This window comes from Miscanthus floridulus, chromosome 10 (assembly GCF_019320115.1).
Source record: "Miscanthus floridulus cultivar M001 chromosome 10, ASM1932011v1, whole genome shotgun sequence".
NCBI classification, from domain to species: domain Eukaryota; kingdom Viridiplantae; phylum Streptophyta; class Magnoliopsida; order Poales; family Poaceae; genus Miscanthus; species Miscanthus floridulus.
The window spans coordinates 9,985,223-10,007,069 of NC_089589.1; the positions used below are offsets into that span (position 1 = coordinate 9,985,223).

At 44.1% G+C, this 21,847-nt stretch overlaps 1 protein-coding gene, 1 non-coding gene and 3 pseudogenes across 14 annotated transcripts; 4 read left to right on the forward strand and 1 right to left on the reverse strand.

The window, feature by feature from the left end:
• Window positions 1–1,067: 1,067 nt before the first annotated feature.
• LOC136486206 (protein Rf1, mitochondrial-like) lies at window positions 1,068–21,804 on the forward strand. Of its 13 annotated transcripts, XM_066483076.1 has the most exons (7): window positions 1,068–3,644; window positions 4,280–4,896; window positions 5,020–5,086; window positions 6,278–6,437; window positions 6,563–6,774; window positions 6,961–7,072; window positions 7,163–7,325. In XM_066483076.1, the coding sequence occupies exon 1, from the start codon at window positions 1,332–1,334 to the stop codon at window positions 3,603–3,605; it is 2,274 nt and encodes a 757-aa protein (XP_066339173.1). In that variant the 5' UTR covers window positions 1,068–1,331; the 3' UTR covers window positions 3,606–3,644; window positions 4,280–4,896; window positions 5,020–5,086; window positions 6,278–6,437; window positions 6,563–6,774; window positions 6,961–7,072; window positions 7,163–7,325. The 13 variants fall into 13 exon arrangements, with proteins under 13 accessions (XP_066339173.1, XP_066339170.1, XP_066339161.1 ...); XM_066483073.1 differs by lacking the exon at window positions 7,163–7,325 and adding exons at window positions 20,995–21,073; window positions 21,547–21,804 and having other exon boundaries at window positions 4,280–6,437; XM_066483064.1 differs by having other exon boundaries at window positions 4,280–6,437; window positions 7,163–7,238; window positions 7,303–7,415.
• LOC136486211 (metacaspase-9-like) lies at window positions 7,796–8,409 on the forward strand (annotated as a pseudogene).
• Window positions 8,781–8,854, forward strand: TRNAV-CAC (transfer RNA valine (anticodon CAC)). Its single transcript has one exon. It is a non-coding gene; the product is annotated as a tRNA-Val (tRNA).
• LOC136487986 (uncharacterized) lies at window positions 10,755–12,263 on the reverse strand (annotated as a pseudogene).
• On the forward strand, window positions 15,765–20,418 carry LOC136487987 (protein Rf1, mitochondrial-like; annotated as a pseudogene).
• Window positions 21,805–21,847: the final 43 nt, after the last annotated feature.

The window sequence follows — 21,847 nt, forward strand, 5'->3', positions numbered from 1 at the left end:
CGATGCTTCATCAGGTAGTTGCGTCTCTACCTCAACGCCCAGGCGCTTCATCATGACCTTCCTTGCCTGCGCTTCCAGCTTTGGCTCCTAGAACCTACTCTTCGCATCAAGACGAGCGCTCCGCTTGGGGATGAGCCCCTCATCGTCGCGCTCCCTCGCCGCCCGGGTGATCCTAAGTCGTGGCGGGGATGAGAGAATGAGCTACGACAGAGGCTTCCTGAAGGTGTTGATGAAGTCATCGATCGACATCGGCACCACCGTTGGCGCTGTCTTAGAATCTTATTAATGGCCGTGAATGTCTAGGGTGGCAAGTCTAAGGCCATAACCAAGTAGAGCAATCTGAACAAGAATTCTGCTCCTAGATACAAACGCTTAACCTTATATATGCCATATATTTTTACGTTTTAGACAACCTTAAAGTGTAATGTATATACACATTAAGTTTAAGTTTAAAGATGTTAAGTATTATAAGTGGAACAAGTCAAATGAATGACAATTCGGTTTAGGTTAATTAATTAGACGTTTCTCATTGCAGGGGCTAAGCCTGAAACATCGGGGTGTGGCGCTGGCTACATGGGCTTCCCTCGTGGTGATGGGCAGTATTTTGGCCGTCAAGGCAACTATGGCTTCACGTGCCACCCAATTTCGCTAACAGAATGGATATTCTATTTTTTAAAGATTCTGGAGAGGCCGGGGCTCCTACAGTAAAAAGGATATTCTTCTATATTGATACTAAAGATGACCATGATAATAATAATAATAATAATAATTGGCTGTAGGAATCCTACCCTGAACATTGGCTGTGTTTGTTTGATGTTTGAGTTTAGTGAGAAGCCGAAAGAAAATGAGAAAGTTCATTTTTAAGAAACTATTTTTTTTCAAAAAAAAAATGTTTGCTTTTTAAGCAAATACTCCCTAACTTTTGAACTTGCTTCTCAGAATTTTTTTTAATCCATACACACACATTGGGAAAAACTGGAGTACGCTCTCCGTACGTGTCATGTGAATGTGATGAAAAAAAGAAAAGAAAAGGAAACAGTACAAGACAGCCAGAGTACGCAGCAATTGAGGCCATCGTTGCCCAACCCGCCCACCAGCACCTGCGCCCGGCGCCCAACCCGTGCACCCCCACGCCGCCGCCGCCGCCACCGGCACCGCCGTCTTCCAGCTCTACGCTCACACACTCACATCCCCCACGTCGCAGTACTCGCGGCCGGCGGCTCCGCCCACCTCACGTAATCTGCTCTGCTTCACCGATCCGGAGGCGGACGCAGCGCCGCTGTTCGTGCCCGCGCCGGGCCAGTTACCGCGCGCGTGGGCCCTCCGTCGGCATGTCCCGCGGTGCGAGCGCCGTCAGCGACCAGTGCTCGGAGCTGGAGCGCATCATCGCGGGCCGAGCCAGGTCGGGGAGCCTTGGACTCGACGACGCGCTCAAGCTGTTTGATGAATTGCTGCTCCACGCCAGGCCCGCCTCGATTCGTGCTTTCAACCACCTGCTTAACGTTGTCGCTCGGTCCCGATGCTCTTCAACCTCCGAGCTCGCCGTCTCGCTCTTCAACCGGATGTCCCGTGCCTGCTCCAACAAGGTGTGTCCAGACCTGTGCACATACAGCATCCTAATTGGCTGTTTCTGTCGCATGGGTCGCCTGGAGCATGGCTTCGCGGCCTTTGGCCTCATCCTTAAGACAGGCTGGAGGGTGGATGACGTAGTCATCAATCAACTACTCAAGGGCCTCTGTGATGCCAAGAGGGTGGACGAGGCCATGGAGATATCGTTCGGAAGAATGCCTGAGTTTGGCTGCAGGCCGGATGTAGTTTCCTACAGCACACTTCTCAAGGGTTTATGCAATGAAAAGAGAGCTGAGGAGGCACTTGAGCTTCTGCACACGATCGCTGATGATGGAGATGGAAGCTGCACACCAAATGTTGTGACATACAACACGATCATTGATGGCCTGGGCAAAGCTCAAGCAGTTGACAGGGCCGAGGGTGTCCTTCAGCAGATGATTGATAAAGGTGTTAAGCCAAATATCCAGACATATACCTGTCTGATCCATGGGTACCTATCTGCAGGACAGTGGAAAGAGGTGGTTCGAAGGCTCGAAGAAATGTACACACGTGGTCTTGACCCAAATGTTGTTACTTATGGTTTGTTGCTGGACTATCTATGCAAGAACGGAAAATGCACAGAAGCCGGGAAGATTTTTGATTCTATGATTAGGAAGGGCATAAAACCTGATGTAACTATCTACAACATTCTTCTTCACGGGTATGCTTCTAAAGGAGCCCTTGCTGATTTGCCTGATCTCCTAGATTTGATGGTAGAAAATGGTATTTCACCTGATCATTACACCTTCAACACTGTGTTCTGTGCATATGCTAAAAAGGCAATGATAGATGAGGCAATGCATATTCTTAGCAAAATGAGGCAGCAAGGATTGAGTCCTAATGTAGTCACTTATGGAACATTAATAGATGCACTTTGCAAGTTGGGAAGAGTGGATGAAGCTGTGCTTAAATTCAATCAGATGATCAACGAAGGAGTGACACCTGACATTGTTGTTTTTAACTCCCTGATTTATGGACTCTGCACCGTCGACAAATGGGAAAAGGTCGAGGAATTATTTTTTGAAATGTTGGATCAAGGAATCCGTCCTAACATCGTGTTCTTCAACACAATAATGTCTAACTTATGCAATGAAGGACGGGTCATGGAAGCCCGGAGTGTCATTGACTTGATGGAACGTGTAGGCGTGAGGCCTGATGTTATCTCATATACTACATTAATAAGTGGCCACTGCTTAGCTGGTAGAACTGATGAAGCTGCAAAGTTACTTGATGTTATGCTCTCGGTTGGCTTGAAACCGAACATTTTATCCTATAATACATTGCTTCATGGCTACTGTAAAGCTGGCAGGATTGACAATGCATATTGTCTTTTCCGGGAAATGTTGAGGAAGGGAGTTACGCCTGGAGTTGTGACTTACAATACTATACTGCAAGGATTATTTCAGACTGGGAGATTTTCTGAAGCAAAGGAACTCTACCTCAATATGATTAAAAGTGGAAAACAGTGGGACATTTACACATACAACATAATTCTAAATGGGCTTTGCAAAAATAATTGTGTTGATGAAGCATTTGAAATGTTTCAGAGCCTGTTTTCTAAGGATCGTCGACCTGACATCATTACTTTCAATATTATGATCGGTTCTTTGCTCAAAGGTGGCAGTAAGAAAGATGCCAGGGATCTGTTTGCTGCTATCCCTGCCCATGGTTTAGTTCCAGATGTGGTGACCTATGGCTTAATGATGGAAAATCTCATAAAAGAACGGTTGCTAGATGAGTTTGAGAATCTATTTTTAGCAATGGAAAAGAGTGGATGCCTTCCAAACTCAGGCATGCTAAATGCTATAGTTAGGAGGCTGTTGGGTGGAGGTGAGATAGTGAGGGCTGGGGCTTACCTCTCCAAAATTGATGAGATGAACTTCTCACTTGAGGCTTCCACTACTTCCTTGCTAATATCACTTTTCTCGAGGGAGGAATATAAGAACCATGCAAAGTCCCTACCTAAAAAGTACCATTTTCTTGAGGAGGTCAATTAATGAGGATTATGTCCAACAAAATAAATCCTCAGCTGAGTGGTAATGTCTACCTCATTCTCTAATTTGCTGGCCATGTTGTGTTGTCACATTTATTTGATGAAATTCTCTAGGGAGTGTTGTACTGTTAGTGCGTGTCAGCACCCTGTTTATCTCCTATAAAAGTTATCTTTTCTTCAGTCCTAGTTATCTGTACAGTGGGGATCAATTTTCAAACTATTGGGAGCACATAACTTTATTCCTTTTGTTTGCTTAGTTTGTAAGATATTCTTCATAGCCAGGAATAAAGTCAATCATCTTGACTTCTTGATGGATTTTTATACAGTAAGCTTCGTGTTTGTCCCCCACTGTTAGAAGTATCCCCCCTCCCCCCTGAGTATGTATTGTTAGCAGTGCCTTGTTTTCACACTAATATCTGCTGTTAGCAGTGTGTGTTGTTCCTGTTTGTAGTTCCATGGATCAGGTAAATCCAATATATACTAGTGTTTTCTGATGCTTTTGTGGTCTATTTCCCATGACTTGTTTTCTTTGTTCGCTACAATCTCCTGTTCCTATGCCTTCACTTTTTATTAGAGGGAGCCCATGCTGAACTACCTCAAATTCTGCTTAACTTTTGTGTTAGACCATCATCCTTTGGCTTGCTCTTTCCTGACATCCATGTCATTGATTCCTTGCAGCTCCATGTCTATAAAGAGAGTCGAGCATTGGAAGTCCCATCATGACCTTCGTATATGGTGCCAATACTTCTAACCATCCTGCTTATCTGAACTGGAGCAGTTTGGTTTCATGATGGCATCTGGAGGCTGGAGTAGGGGTTATAGGCTTTTAGCAAAGACCTGAGTGTTTGACATTACTTTTGTGCATGACTTTCAAATACAAGCATACCAAGCCATCTTCAAACTCTCAGATCATTGCTTAATAGAACTCCAGGTTCACTGCATCATATTCGAGAAGCTGCTGTCACTATTGTTGAAGTATGAACTATGGCTCCATGGTTGAAAATCGCAACATTGTTATTATCTAACAACAATATTCATGCAGGCAACCAGATGGTTTTTCTGCTCCTGAATCTGATAGAGGCCATCGGGATCGTACTCACCCTTCAAGCCTTTTCTTGCGGTTCCCAGCAGTACAAACAATGAAAGGATGCATAGGCTTGGGTGGATCACAGAGGGAGAGATCAACCTGCTTGGTGGATCACAGAGGAAGGCTAGGGTGAACGTTAACTGATAAGGTTTGACGTGGTGATCCTACTTGGTTTGTTCTTGCACGTTTGCAGCTAGGCTCTGATTATGTTAGTTTGTCACGTTTTCATGCATTTCCATTGCGTGACGCAAATTGATTGATTACTCCTGGCTGAACTAACGAGCAATTGTCTGGTCACTTGGTATTAGTCAATCTTCATTGTGCCTTTCAGGAAGAGTCTACCAGCACTACAAATGAGTGGATTCTGATGGTTGCTCTTGACCATGACAATGCCTCTGGTGTGATCAAGTACCACGACTGTTTGTCGTTATTTACTAGAAAAAGTGGTAGATTCATCCGTTGTGAAGATAATTGAGCTGGATGACTAGACACTTGTCTACTATGTGCATATTTTGCCCATTTCTACTGGGCAGAAACTTGTTGGCTATGAAACCCTATAACATTGCAAACTAAGGCGTTTTTCCTATGATCGCATCATAAGATTTCTTTGCAATTTAGAACTCGTGTGTTTGTACTGATACTAAAACCAGTGCTTACAATGTGAACTGGAATTTTCCTTTCCACTAGGTTGGTGCTGAACTACGTTTTGTGTGTCCACTTGCCATGTCCAGAGTCCTGACCATCAGATGGAATGGCTTGCTTGGATAATCTTTTTTTTTAACGCAAGCTTGCTTGGATAACTCACCAAGATACATAATTTAAGTGAAAAATTTTCTTCCTCTCTTCCATGTTGCATGAGATTCATTTTTTCATCTACTTAGACAATTATGGTTCTTAACATCTGGCTTTACTTTAGCAAATGTCTGTTTCTATCTTCATTTGTAGAGACAGATTATTTTACATGTCAATTTAATTGGACTATTAGCTTCTATCCATATTTGCTTAGAACTGAACTTTCTGTTCTGTATGCAACTTTTCTTATTTGCTCTGGTGCCACTGTGCTCAGGGGCAGAACTCGGAATGGGACAAGGAGGGTGCTTAATAATGAAATATTATTGTCTTGCTCTCTTAATAATGAAATATTATGTGTAAACCATACTTTTTGGCATGTTAATGTTGGTTATACACTTTAATCAAGGTACTGCACATATAGGGCTAAAAAAGGGTAACATGGGCAACGCATGGGGTGGGTTGGAGGGGTGGGGGTTTTCCAGTCCTGGTAGCACCTGCCTTGTATCCTGTCCTTGGTTGTGCTGCTGACATTCTCTGTTTCGTTTGCATGCTTAATGATTTAATTTTTACCCAATTTTTTTTTTTTTTGTAAAGCCTCTTATCTCTAATTAAGATGGATTCATGTTCTTTTGTTTAACTTTGTTTTTCATTTCTTTGCGAACTGTTGGAAGAAAATGCCTTATTCTTGTTTGCCTAATGCTCCATAGAAGGGACAACAAATTACTTTTTTTTTCTATAGTTCTTTTTGAGTTATGTGATCACTTGAAATAATTTTGGGCTTTATATTTTTGCTTCAGGAACATTTTGGTAATTCTGCATCTTTATCTGTTGGACCACCTGGCCTGCCGTTTAATGGTAAATGAGACTTGGATGAACGACAGTTTGGACTGAGCAGAGTTCATAGTGGTGGCGCTATGGCAAACTACTCTGCATTTGACATGGGTTCTCTTTGGATAGGTATGGATTCAGACAATGCTATCACAGAAATATCCAGAATTGCTTCATGTCAAACATAGAAACGATGAATGCTTATGGCAATAGGGATCTTAATGCTTCCTAAATGTCTGATTCTGATCTTTCAGATGCTTTATCTGGGTTGAGGCTGTAATAGTCCAGTAATGGATCAGAGGAATCATGGGGAAGAGCTACCAGATGAACTACTAAAGCTCTTCTTCGTTCCATTCAGTATGTTTTGTGCTCCAGTTCCCACCTAATTCTGCTCTGTTTCCGGCTGAAGAAAGCTGCAGCTTCCTCGTCATCGTCTAATCCTGCGGCTGCCTCTGGTCCGGCTAAGGTGAGGGAGAAATCACTGACCCTACTCTTTTTTTTTCTTAATTAATCCTCATGTCATGCATCCAAACTAGTTGTGCTTCCTCATAAAGTTACGCCTAGTTGAATTGCGTTTTCTGCTTAAAAAAATTGTTTCTATTTTGTTCCTTTTTTCCAATTTGTTAGTTACCCCTTTAGTGCTTCGTTTCAGGTCTGGCAACCGGGTGTCGATGCAGTGGAAGATGGAGAGGAGCTCCAATTTTATCCTGAGGCTTGCAATTATATTATATCCGAGGGTTCGGCATTGGCTGGTCTTGCTTGAGGTAAAATTTGTCTGCGCAATTCATTACCTCTGTATCCTAACTTCAGGCCAATACATTGTCCATTCTCAATGAATAACCCTTCTGTCACAGTTTTGATGTGCGCGATCAACTTGGACTTGTCCGATCAGAGTTCCCCCACACATTCTATGGTGTTGCAGGAACGCAGGTAGTTGCAATACTCTTCACACCTTCAAAAACAGGAATATCTCATCTCACTGCACCAGAGGTAGAGGTAGAGGTAGAGCTAGAGCTAGAAGAAGCACAGCAATGGAGGCGGTGAAGAAGAAGATGCTGGCCACGCTGGTGGGGTGCAATTACGCCAGCACGGAGAACGAGCTGCAGGGCTGCATCAACGACGTCCACGCCATGTGCGCCGTCCTCCTCGACCCCTTCGGCTTCGCGCCAGGCGACGTCACCGTGCTCACTGACGACCACGAGAGCGGCACCGGCGTGCTCCCGACAGGCTCACAGGCGGCAACGTCAAGCGCGTGCTGGCCGACATGGTGGCACGCGCGACGCCCGGGGACCTGCTCTTCTTCCACTTCAGCGGCCACGGCACGCTCATCCCGCCCATCAGCGGCCATGGTGGCCGCGACGACGAGGCCATCGTGCCCTGCGACTTAAACCTCATCACAGGTCCGTGTCTACGCACGTCCAACCACTCCCATGCACGCGTGGCTGGCGCGTCGTCGTCGTTTCTCACAGTCACATCTGAGTATCTGATTGACATTCTTGCATGCGCGCGCGCGCGCGCGCGGACGTGGACTTCCGGGAGCTGGTGGACCTCGTGCCGCGGGGCGCCACCTTCACCATGCATGGTGTCCGAGTCGTGCTACAGCGGGGGGCGCCACCTTCACCATGGTGTCCGAGTCGTGCTACAGCGGCGGCCTCATCGACCAGGAGGAGCAGATCGGCCCCGACGCCGCCGCTGACCCCCGACCTCCACGCCCACGCCGTCCACGCCGGCCGTTTCCTCCCGTACGCCGTGGTGCTCGGCCACCTCCTGTCGGGCGTGTGCGCGTCGCACCACGTCGCCGACCACCTCTTGGCGCTATTCGGCGACGACGCCAGCTCCAGTTCCGCTTCCACCGCCACGACCACCACGGCGGCAACAGCAGCGGCGCCGCGGACGCCGACGACGCCGGGATCCTTTTGAGCAGGTGCCAGAAGGACGAGCTGTCGGTGGACGTCCCAGGGGACGGCAGCAAGCAGGCGCACGGGCAAAAGCTATAAATAAGATCATTTTTAAGAAACTATTTTTTTTAAAAAAAATGTTTGCTTTTTAAGCAAATATACTCCCAAACTTTTGAACTTGCTTCTCAGAAAAGTTATGTGCATGTCTGCCTGAATGCGTGTCCATTCACCTGTCAGGTGTCGCCGCATCTCTTCCCATTCACGTGCATGCGCTTCCTGATCAGATTATAGTGCTGTAAGCAGATGATGCAGAGGGACATGGTGATTAGCACCGAAATGCACCAGTGTTCAGGTCTCTCTGATTCAGTCTTGTGGGGGTACAGGGGTTCAACCGTTGAAGCATGCAGTATTCTTTCTTTTTGGAAAACCACATGGGTACAGGGGTTCAACCGTTGAAGCATGCAGTATTCTTTCTTTTTGGAAAACCACATGCACACATAGTTTGTTGACGTCCATTCACATGCGTCTTCATTTCTATGATCTACTTTATGTGAAAAGAAGGGGCCAGCACAGCGTCTGGGTGGTGTAGTTGGTTATCACGTTAGTCTCACACACTAAAGGTCCCCAGTTCGAACCTGGGCTCAGACAATTCTTTTTGTGTTTTTTTTGAATTTTTTTTCCTTCTCGAAGATGCGTCTGGGTGGTATAGCTAATCACAATTTATTTATTTCTTCTGCTGGAAGAGCTAACTTCATTTTCTTTGTGTCTTTTTTAATTTTTTTCTTAACTAATCGCAATTTATTTCTTTCTTCTGCGGGAAGAGCTAACTTCAATTTTTTTTTGTGTTCTTAAATTTTTTTTCTTGCTAGAAGAGCTAACTTCACTAATCACAATGTACTTTTTTTTTGTTCTGCTGGAAGAGCTAACATAGCTAATCACAATTTTTTTTCTTCTGCTAGAAGAGCTAACATAACTAATCAGTAATCACAATGTATTTTTTCTTCGGCTGGAAGAGCTAACATAACTAATCACAATGTATTTTTTTTTCTAGAATGTATAACTACTCTGGCATTTTTTTTTGTATTTTTTCTGCTTCAATGACTCCAAACGTTGGGTTGGCATGAACACCCCTTGAGACGCCACAGGTACATGCTTTTCAACTGATCCACCATAGTCACTGTGGGTAATTGAAAAAAAGTCAAATTTTGGCACAACAGGTGGCTCCAAGGAAAGGCTCCAACAATAACTGCTCCAAATTTATACTCCCTCCATACCCGTATTAGCTGTCGTTCTGGGCACTAAGCCCATTTTCACAAAGCCTGTCGTCGCTCGCCCGTGCAGTGCCTTATGGACACGAATGCCCCTCCCATCGCCGCCCGTTGCGCTCGCCAACTACTCGCAATTAATCGCGCGTCGCCTCGGTTCGCTGCGTCGTCGCTCGTCGGCTCTCGCGTCAAGGCAGACCACACACGCTCGCCCACAGCACGCTCGCCTCCCTTTATCTCGTCAGCGCGCTCGCGTCCCTCGCCGCCCGGAGGAAGCTCGCGCCATGGAGGAAGCTCGCGCCAAGGAGATCGGTCGCGCCATGGAGGAGCCTCGCGCCATGGTGGTCGCTCGCACCATGGAGGAGTCCGGCGCCATGAAGGTCACTCGCGCCATGGAGGAGACGCTTGACGCGGAGGTCGCGCCGGACTCGGAGATGACGATTGCCTCTGAGATGGCGCTGGACTCGGACTCCCTCAAGATCGACCCGGACGACGTCGAGATGGTGCCGGACTCCCTCGAGATCGCCCTGTTCGACGTCGAGGTGGTGCCGGACTCCCTCGACATCGCCCCGTTCAACGTCGAGGTGGTGCCGGACTCCCTCGACATCGCGCCGGACGCCGTCGAGGTGCAGTGCGCTCGCTGCGGCATGTTCCACGGTGGCGGCGTCTTCGGAGAAGCCTGCTTCCAAGCTCACCGCGAAGCTCGCAGGTGTGCACGTTGCTGTCTTGTTCATGATGACTACGATCTCACTACTTGGATACTACATGGCATAGACAAATTTGATTGCGAGCTGTTCATCCCTGATGTGGACAAACTTGAGATGGATGGAGACACAAATACTAGTACCTGGACACGTTGAATAGAAGGTGGACGAGATCTACAACATGAAGAAGTTCAAAGATGCAAAGATGAAGGAAGATGCAAACATGAAGAGTAAGGTACATGTCTTGCTTCGGCTTGCAAAATCTAATTTGCTACTACTACATTCTTGCTTCAGATTGAAAAAACTAATTTGGTACTGCATTCTTCTAATTTGCTGCAGGAAGACTAGCAAGTGCTTCGGCTAGCAAGGAAGCTTCACAAGTTATTTGGAATGGGAGCCGATCTTCTCTCTCTAGTCTTTGTTTTTGAATGTGAGGAATTTTGAACTTGTTACATCCTTTTATCTTCATGGCTTCCTTCAAAACGGTTTGTAGTGTCACAAAGATCCTATTTGCTTTGTGTGGTGAGTACTCTACGAATGCCTACATGAAAAGTGAAAATGAATCAATGAGTACTCCATTTAGTTGTTAAAGAAGCAATGTAACAAGTGAAAAAGTGAACAATTTACCTGCTGCACGGCTGGAACAAGATCTTTAATTGTTTTTGCATCCTTCTTATATTGTATAGCTTGTATAGCACGAAAAAACCCTAAGTCTAGAATGTTGAAATCAGGAGAATTGGGTGGTTGACAAATAAGCCGAATATCAAACCCATCTTGCTTAGCAGCCTCACAAAAACAGATCATCCACTTTTAAATGAGAAGGTGCATTATCTTGTTGTATGAATATTGGCTTGTGCACATCTTCTCTTGGCCATTTGGCTCTAATGGCCGGCAACACTTGATTTAGCATGAAATCTCTAATGACATCCCTTGTGATTGAAGTTATTGGCTTGATAACTTGTTCACCACGAAGACGGTTATGACTTCCTCTAATAGCATTTTCATAAGTGACAAGTGGAAAGCAACCGATTTTCCCATCAAAAATGCACTCTCCATTTCTAAATCTTGGCCGAGCACAAACACATAAAACACATGATCCTAGGAATATAATTCTTGTTCTTGCAAGTGCGATGTGGTTCATCTTCCTCGGGTAGCAAGTAGTATTTCTCGGATTTTTGAGAAAGGTAGAACCATTTCTCATCAATGAACACAAAGTCAAAAAAATCCTTAAACTTTGGATCACCAACCAAACCTTGCTCAATCATGTCAATGCACCACTTCAACCTAGTCTTTTTGTTAGCATCAGTGAGGTAAGGTTTGATGCTACTAGAGTGGCGCCTAAGCAAACCCTTTTTCAAATACCTTTGTATCCTAGATTTGGTAATACCAAGTCTACTAGACACATCTTCTATGGTCATTCTTTGCTTTAGAGGAATGCTGCGCAATTGTTCCAAATCAAGAGGGATTGCCTTACGTCCACATCTACCCTTCTTTTGACTAGCAACCACGACCGGAATGTTTTGAGCAAGTTGGGTTTTACCTCGCTTCCATAAGCGCTGAACCGATCGAATGTGTACACCAAACTGATCGGCAACAATGCTTGTATCTCTCTTGCCTAGTTTCCCATTTTTGCTTCTAGCCAACAATGCTTGGTACACTTGTTTTCTAACTTCTTCAGGCATGTCATGCTTTGGACGGTTTACTTGAACGGGAGCCTCAACATCTTGTTCTAGCAAAAGGAAAAAAAACAAGCACATTCATAGTAATAATTAGCCACGGCATGTTCTAGCTATAGGAAAAAACAAACTCATTCATAAAACTTACCGGGCAGGTTTTGTACATAATTGAAATCAACCGCACCAAACTCGTCTAGTGGCAAGTTCAAATCAAGCCCTGTCAAAAAAAAGAAGAAAGAAAATGAGAAACAAAACTACACATTGTTGATTTGAATATCAAAAAAAGAACAAACAAACTGAGTACATTACCATATGTGGTGTGATCCTCCATTATTGGCTCATTGAGATCGAATGGAAGATTGTCGTCATCATCTTCTTCTAAACGAACGTTCAAATCGAATGGATTAGCCATTGCAGTACAGAGAAAAGAGAAGAAGCGGAGAAGGAAACAGTGGAGCACGGCACAGATGGAAATAGAAGAGGTTGAGATGGATAGGATGTAGCACCGGTTAAATAGGAAGGGGTAGATGGACAGACGGCCAGAGAAAACGAGAGCGCGCACGGTGCTATGCAACGAAAAAAAAGCGCCAAAGAACGAGCTGTATGGAAGGCTAAACGCGCGCGTCGCTAAACATTCGAAACCGCGCAAAAAACGAGAGCACGCACGGGCCAAAACGCGCGTGCGCATGAGCAGCAACGCGCCCACACCCGACCTAGCGAGCGCCATGCAAAATTGCCACTCACAGCGAGGCCCAGCACAAACGCCACTTGCACAGAAACAGTGCCATGCAAAATCGCCAGTGACAGCAAAAAAAGATTGCCACTCACAGCGAGGCCCAGCACAAACGCCACTTGCACAGAAACAGTGCCATGCAAAATCGCCAGTGACAGCAAAAAAAGATGTGGTTGCCAGGGATCAAACCCGCGCCCTTGTCCTCAGGGCGTTAGCCTCACTGCACTAGCCAGTCTGAACCATGATTGTTTTTCATATAGGTTGCATCCACAACCGTATTTAATAGGGGCAGACAGGGAAAAATACCATCTAATTAATTACTCCTTGGTAAGCACAATCATGTCCTAAACGATAACTAATTGAGGTATGGAGGGAGTACACCCTAGTTAAACACAAGAACAAATCTGTCATCCAAGAGCTACAGAACAAATGCGTGGAGATCAGATCACTGCGGGATAGAATAACTGATGCTATACTTAGCTCGTGGAATTCATCTCCCTGTGGATTTGGCTTCAGATGTGCACATACAGCCAAAAGTAGAGAACTCCATTAACCGGAAATGGACTCCGAATGAAAAATATACCACAAAGTTGGCATACCAAATCCAATTTAATTTGCGGGGTCTTTTGAACCATTCCGCAACAACTTGATTTGGAAAGCAGAGGTAGAAAACAAATGCAAGCTCTTAGCTTGGACCCTAATTAATCCTGACGGCCAACAATCTAGCAAAAAGGGGATGGCCACGTCAAACCTCTTTGTGCATTTTGTCATGGTCAACAGGAAACGGGTCTTCACTTATGTTTAAGTTGCCTTTCGCTGCAGACGTTTGGAGGCAGGTGCTAGTGTGGCAAGGATTCTCTCTACCTCGCCACATCTCCATGTAGCTAGTCACACCTCCATCGTTAACTGGTGAGAAGCTGCTAGTCACGGCCTATGCATCTACGTCATGTGGGATATACGAAAAGAGCGAAACCGGGGAATTTTCCACAATGATAGCATAAACGCCTCTAATGGTGGTGCTATGAACAAAAGAAGACATGGAGCAGCGGCAGCGGGCCTTTCAAAACTTGGAAAACATGTAATTTTATTTTATTTTGATCTTTGAGTTGTTTGTTTGCCCTCTCCTCTTGGGGATGATGTGCAGCCCTATGGGGCGGAACTGTGTCATGTTTCTTCCTAACTCAGTCCCATAAGTGATTCTTCCGGGTGCAAACAAAAAGGCGTTGTGGGGTTCAAATGCGCATGTTGTTCAATTGTTCACCAAGTACCGAAGTTCAGTACTAAGCAGTAAGCACTCAAAAATTTTCTATCAAGGATAACCCGGCTTCCATCCCTATAATGTTGAGGACCAATATTATATTATATTGTTAAAATGAGCACAATGATGATTGCCACGCATTCTTAGATCGAGAAAACAACTTATACAATATAATTGAAACAAGAGGGCACAATGATAAAGAGCTTAGTATATATAACATATTCTTTTGGTTTTGGAAAGACTCATAGGTCTCTTGTACGATGACAGCATGTTGCTTGCAAATGCATACAAAGAACATCAGTATTAGAAAAAGTTTCATCATCTACTACAGCTGAGAATACACATCCTATTAAGTATATAACCACAAAAAAAAGATGGGCCGGTGAGATAGAAAGTTTTCTGAAAACGTTTGTGCACTTCTCTCTGAATCAATGGCTGCTACTGCTACTTGGCCTTTATTTGTTTTTTTAGTCCCTACTAGTCGATACGAAATTACGAATGCATGAGCCAACAACCCAATGTTTCCACCTAGCATATTGAATAGTGGTTGCTTTATCATGCAACTAATAGTAAAAGGTTCGCCATAGGTAAACTTTTAATTTGGATTTGCTACTACATCGCATCTTCTCTTTTAGGTGCGCTTTCTGAGCAGATGATGTAGCTAGCCATGTTAGTGTATGACACATGGGAGGATGTACATTCATGTAGTAAAAATGAAATAACAGCGGTTAGAGCCAAATTTTCATTATGTATGCACCCCCATGTCAAGTATTTACCGTACCCACAAGGCAAGCACACTCACCTTGGATTTGCTCTAACTCTACCTCTCTATATATGGGCATGGGGATTCACAACGAAGACCCCAATGTTCAGGTCTCTGATTCAGTCTTGTGGGATACAGGGGTTCAAGCATGCATGAAGTTTTCTTTTCTTTTGAGAAATGATATATAGTACACATAAATTGATAGAGGTGGAGATTCAAATTGAAAAGCCCTTGTAAAGACCAGTGTATTAAAACGTCTGGGTGGTATATACACATTAAGTTTAAGTTTAAAGATGTTAAGTATTATAAGTGGAACAAGTCAAATGAATGACAATTCGGTTTAGGGCCCGTTCGGCAGCAGCCGTACCAGGTTTTGTTCCTGGCCAGTTATACACCAGTTCTCAATACGGACGGCTCCGTTCCATCCGGAACGACCGCCGGAACGGCCCGTTCCCAAAGAAACGAACGGAGCCTTAGGCTAATTAATTAGACGTTTCTCAATGCAGGGTCTAAGCCCGAAACATAAGGGGTGTGGCGCTGGCTACATGGGCTTCCCTCGTGGTGATGGGCTGGGAATGGAATTTGTAGGATGCGAGCCCAGTATTTTGGCCGTCATGGCAACTATGGCTTCACGTGCCACCCAATTACGCTAACAAAATGGATATTCTATATTTTAAGGATTCCGGAGAGGCCGGGGCTCCTACAGTAAAAAGGATATTCTTCTATATTGATACTAAAGATGACGATGATAATAATAATAATAATAATTGGTTGTAGGAATCATACTCTGAACATTGACTGTGTTTGTTTGTTGTTTGAATTTAGTGAGAAGCGGAAAGAAAATGAGAAAGTTCATTTCTAAGAAACTATTTTTTTCAAAAAAAAAATGTTTGCTTTTTAAGCAAATACTCCTTAACTTTTGAACTTGCTTCTCAGAAAAAAAGTTTTTTTTAATCCATACACACACACTGGGAAAAACTGTAGTACTACGTGTCATGTGAATGTGATGAAAAAAAGAAAAGGAAACAGTACAAGACAGCCAGAGTAGGCAGCAATTGAGGCCATCGTTGCCCAACCCGCCCACCAGCACCTGCGCCCGGCGCCCAACCCGTGCTTCCAGCTCTACGCTCACACACTCACATCCCCCACGTCGCAGTACTCGCGGCCAGCGGCTCCGCCCACCTCACGTAATCTGCTCTGCTTCACCGATCCGGAGGCGGACGCAGCGCCGCCGTTCGTGCCCGCGCCGGGCCAGTTGCCGCGCGCGTGGGTCCTCCGTCGGCATGTCCCGCGGTGCGAGCGCCGTCAGCGACCGGTGCTCGGAGCTGGAGCGCATCATCGCGGGCCGAGCCAGGTCGGGGAGCCTTGGACTCGACGACGCGCTCAAGCTGTTTGATGAATTGCTGCTCCACGCCAGGCCTGCCTCGGTTCGTGCTTTCAACCACCTGCTTAGCGTTGTCGCTCGGTCCCGATGCTCTTCAACCTCCGAGCTCGCCGTCTCGCTCTTCAACCGGATGTCCCATGCCTGCTCCAACAAGGTGCGTCCAGACCTGTGCACATACAGCATCCTCGTTGGATGCTTCGGTCGCATGGGACACCTGGAGTATTGTTTCGCCGCCTTTGGCCTCATCCTTAAGACGGGCTGGAGGGTCAGTAACATAGTCATCAATCAACTACTCAAGAATGCCTGACTTTGGCTGCACGCCGGATGTAGTTTCCTGCAGCACGCTTCTCAAGGGTTTATGCAATGAAAAGAGAGTTGAGGAGGCACTTGAGCTGCTGCACATGATGGCTGATGATGGAGATGGAAGCTGCACACCAGATGTTGTGACATACACCACGATGATTGATGGCCTGTGCAAAGCTCAAGCAGTTGACAGGGCCGAGGGTGTCCTTCAGCAGATGATTGATAAACGTGTTAAGCCGGACATCTGGACATATAACTGTCTGATCCTTGGGTACCTCTCTACAGGACAATGGAAAGAGGTGGTCCGAATGCTCGAAGAAATGTCCGCACGTGGTCTTCAGCCAAATGTTGTTACTTATGGTTTGCTGCTGGACTATCTATGCAAGAATGGAAAATGCACGGAAGCCAGGAAGATTTTTGATTCTATGATTAGGAACGGCATAAAACCAAATGTAACTATCTACGGCATTCTTCTTCATGGGTATGCTGCTAACGGAGCCCTTGCTGATTTGCCTGATCTCCTAGATTTGATGGTGGCAAATGGTATTTCACCTAATCATTACATCTTCAACATAGTGTTCTGTGCATTTGCTAAAAAGGCAATGATAGATGAGGCAATGCATATACTTAGCAAAATGAGGCAGCAAGGATTGAGTCCTAATGTAGTCACTTATGGAACATTAATAGATTCACTTTGCAAGTTGGGAACAGTGGATGATGCTGTGCTTAAATTCAATGAGATGATCAACGAAGGGGTGACTCCTGACATTGTTGTTTTTAGCTCCCTGGTTTATGGACTATGCACCGTTGACAGATGGGAGAAGGCCGAGGAATTATTTTTTGAAATGTTGGATCAAGGAATCCGTCCCGACGTTGTGTTCTTCAACACAATAATGTCTAACTTATGCAAAGAAGGACGGGTCATGGAAGCCCAGAGTGTCATTGACTGGATGGAACGTGTAGGCATGACACCTGATGTTATCTCGTATACTACATTAATAGGTGGCCACTGCTTAGCTGGTAGAACTGATGAAGCGGCAAAGTTACTTGATGTTATGCTCTCAGTTGGCTTGAAACCGAACATTTTATCCTATAATACATTGCTTCATGGCTACTGTAAATCTGGCAGGATAGATAATGCATATTGTCTTTTCCGAGAAATGTTGAGGAAGGGAGTTACGCCTGGAGCTGTGACTTACAGTACTATACTGCAAGGTTTATTTCAGATAGGGAGATTTTCTGAAGCAATGGAACTCTACCTCAATATGATTAAAAGTGGAAAACATTGGGGCATTTACACATACAACATAATTCTAAATGGGCTTTGCAAAAATAATTGTGTTGATGAAGCATTTGAAATATTCCAGAGCCTGTGTTCTAAGGATCTTCGACCTGACATCATTACTTTCACCATTATGATTAATGCTTTGTTCAAAGGCGGCAGAAAGAAAGATGCCATGGATCTGTTCGCTGCTATCCCTGCCCATGGTTTAGTTCCGAATGTGGTGACCTATGGCTTAATGATGGAAAATCTCATAAAAGAAGGGCTGCTTGATGAGTTTGACAATCTGTTTTTATCAATGGAAAAGAGTGGATGCACTCCAAACTCACGCATGCTAAATGCTATAGTTAGGAGGCTGTTGCGTGGAGGCGAGATAGTGAGGGCTGGGGCTTACCTCTTCAAAATTGATGAAATGAACTTCTCACTTGAGGCTTCCACTACATCCTTGCTAATATCACTTTTCTCGAGGGAGGAATATAAGAACCTTGCAAAGTCCCTACCTGAAAAGTACCATTTTCTTGAGGAGGTCAACAAGTGAGCATTATGTCAAACGGAATAAATTCTCAGCTGAGTGGTATGTCTATCTCATGCTCTATTTGTTTGATGAAATTCTTTAGGGAAATGTTGTACTGCTAGGGCGTGTCAGCATCCTGTTTATCACCTGATAAAATTATCTTGCCTTCAGTCCTAGTTATCTTTACAGTGGGAATCAATTTTCAAACTATTTGGAGCAGATAAGTTTCTTCCATTTGTTTGCTTAGTTTGTAAGATATTCTTAACAACCGGGAATGAAGTCAATCATCTTGACTTCTTGATGGATTTCTATACACTAAGCTTCGTGTTTTTTCCCACTGTTAGAAGTATCCCCCCCCACTCCCCTCCTGAGTATCTATTGTTATCAGTTCCTTTTTTTCACACTAATATCTACTGTTAGCAGTGTGTGCTGTTCCTGTCTGTAGTTCCATGGATCAGGTAAATCCAATATATACTAGTGTTGCTTTTGTGGTCTATTTCCCATGACTTGTTTACTTGGTTCGCCACAATCTCCTGTTCCTATGTCTTCACTTTTTTTTTTTTAGAGGGAGCCCATTCTGAACTACCTCAAATTCTGCTTAACTTTTGTTTTAGACCATCCTCCTTTGGCTTGCCCTTTCCTGACATTCATGTCATTGATTCGTTGCAGCTCCATGTCTATAAAGAGAGGTATAGCATTGGAAGTCCCATCATGACCTTCATATATGGTGCCAAACTGCCAATACTTCTAACCATCCTGGTTATCTGAACTGGAGCAGTTTGGTTTCATGATGGCATCTGGAGGCTGGAGCGGGGTTTTTAGCAAAGACTGTGTTTGACATTACTTTTGTGCATGACCTTCAAATACAAGCATACCAAGCCATCTTCAAACTCTCAGATCATTGCTTAATAGAACTCCAGGTTCACTGCATCATATTCGAGAAGCTGCTGTCGCTATTGTTGAAGTATGAACTATGGCTCCAAGGTTGAAAATCGCAACATTGTTATTATCTAACAACAATATTCATGCAGGCAACCAGATGGTGTTTCTGCTCCTGAATCTGATAGAGGCCATCGGGATCGTACTCACCCTTCAAGCCTCTGCACTGGGTACGCCCTTTAGGTTGGTGCTGAACTACGTTTTGTGTGTCCACTTGCCATGTCCAGAGTCCTGACCATCAGATGGAATGGCTTGCTTGGATAACCTTTTTTTTTTAACGCAAGCTTGCTTGGATAACTCACCAAGATACATAATTTAAGGGAAAATTTTTCTTCCTCTCTTCCATGTTGCATGAGATTCACTTTTTCATCTATTTAGACAATTATGGTTCTTAACATCCGGCTTTACTTTAGCAAATGTCTGTTTCTATCTTCATTTGTAGAGACAGATTATTTTACATGTCAATTTAATTGGACTATTAGCTTCAATCCATATTTGCTTAGAACTGAACTTTCTGTTCTGTATGCAACTTTTCTTATTTGCTCTGGTGCCACTGTGCTCAGGGGCAGAACTCGGAATGGGACAAGGAGGGTGCTTAATAATGAAATATTATTGTCTTGCTCTCTTAATAATGAAATATTATGTGTAAACCATACTTTTTGGCATGTTAATGTTGGTTATACACTTTAATCAAGGTACAGCGCATATAGGGCTAAAAAAGGGTAACATGGCAACACATGGGGTGGGTTGGAGGGGTGGGGGTTTTCCAGTCCTGGTAGCACCTGCCTTGTATCCTGTCCTTGGTTGTGCTGCTGACATTCTCTGTTTCGTTTGCATGCTTAATGATTTAATTTTTACCCAATTTTTTTTTGTAAAGCCTCGTATCTCTAATTAAGATGGATTCATGTTCTTTTGTTTAACTTTGTTTTTCATTTCTTTGCGAACTGTTGGAAGAAAATGCCTTATTCTTGTTTGCCTAATGCTCCATAGAAGGGACAACAAATTACTTTTTTTTTCTATAGTTCTTTTTGAGTTATGTGATCACTTGATATAATTTTGGGCTTTATATTTTTGCTTCAGGAACATTTTGGTAATTCTGCATCTTTATCTGTTGGACCACCTGGCCTGCCGTTTAATGGTAAATGAGACTTGGATGAACGACAGTTTGGACTGAGCAGAGTTCATAGTGGTGGCGCTATGGCAAACTACTCTGCATTTGACATGAGTTCTCTTTGGATAGGTATGGATTCAGACAATGCTATCACAGAAATATCCAGAATTGCTTCATGTCAAACATAGAAACGATGAATGCTTATGGCAATAGGGATCTTAATGCTTCCTAAATGTCTGATTCTGATCTTTCAGATGCTTTATCTGGGTTGAGGCTGTAATAGTACAGTAATGGATCAAAGGAATCAAGGGGAAGAGCTACCAGATGAACTACTAAAGCTCTTCTTCGTTCCATTCAGTATGTTTTGTGCTCCAGTTCCCACCTAATTCTGCTCTGTTTCCGGGCTGAAGAAAGCTGCAGCTTCCTCGTCATCGTCTAATCCTGTGGCTGCCTCTGGTCCGGCTAAGGTGAGGGAGAAATCACTGACCCTATTCTTTTTTTTTTCTTAATTAATCCTCACGTCACGCATCCGAACTAGTTGTGCTTCCTCATAAAGTTACGCCTAGTTGAATTGCGTTTTCTGCTTAAAAAAATTGTTTCTAATTTGTTCCTTTTTTCCAATTTGTTAGTTACCCCTTTAGTGCTTCGTTTCAGGTCTGGCAACCGGGTGTCGATGCAGTGGAAGATGGAGAGGAGCTCCAATTTGATCCTGAGGCTTGCAATTATATTATATCCGAGGGTTCGGCATTGGCTGGTCTTGCTTGAGGTAAAATTTGTCTGCGCAATTCATTATCTCTGTATCCTAACTTCAGGCCAATACATTGTCCATTCTCAATGAATAACCCTTCTGTCACAGTTTTGATGTTGTGCGCGATCAACTTGGACTTGTCCGATCAGAGTTCCCCCACACATTCTATGGTGTTGCAGGAACGCAGGTAGTTGCAATACTCTTCACACCTTCAAAAACAGGAATATTAATTTTAGTTTCTGGATTACAGGAGCATTGATTTTGTACTGTTGTTCCTGTTAAGTTGTTTTCGATTGAAAACGTGTGCCTGTTGCTGATTCTATGCTCAGAAAACCATGCCAGAAACTTATTTGTGATTGATTGCTTGCACTTATATCTTGATTGTTGCTAGAAGTTGTGATGGGATTGTTAAGATAGTAAGATAATCATAAATTCAACAACTGTCTTGATTGGATATATCTTGATTGTTGCTAGAAGTTGTGATGGGATTGTTAAGATAGTAAGATAATCATAAATTCAACAACTGTCTTGATTGGATTCAGCTTAAATAATCATTTCATGATAATATACTTTAGTTTATCTCTATACAACTTAAGAGCTAAACTCTTATTTCATGATTGAGCTAAACTCTTATTTAATGATGGAGCTTACGCTGGACAGGCTGAGAAGGCTTCAGAGAACACATTCTCTTGAAGGGGCTGCAATGCTAGCTGCAGCAGCTTTACACATTCATTTCTTGCACGCAAGCTTAGCTCCCGGCTTCAAAGGATTGTTGCCGTTGATGACCTAGTTGCACTGTTGACGTCTCAGCTAGGATGAATGGACGATCTAGGTTGCTTACGTACACATACATTCTCGGTACGACGAGCTGTCGTCTTCACGAATTCATATGTATACACACCTAGCTAGGTACTGTACGTCTTTGCCTCGTTGGGATGAATTTGTGCGTGATGGTTCATCC

Coding starts and splice junctions, on each gene's coding strand:
- LOC136486206 (XM_066483073.1), top strand. CDS start 1,332: ATGTCCCGCGGTGCGAGCGCCGTCAGCGACCAGTGCTCGGAGCTGGAG.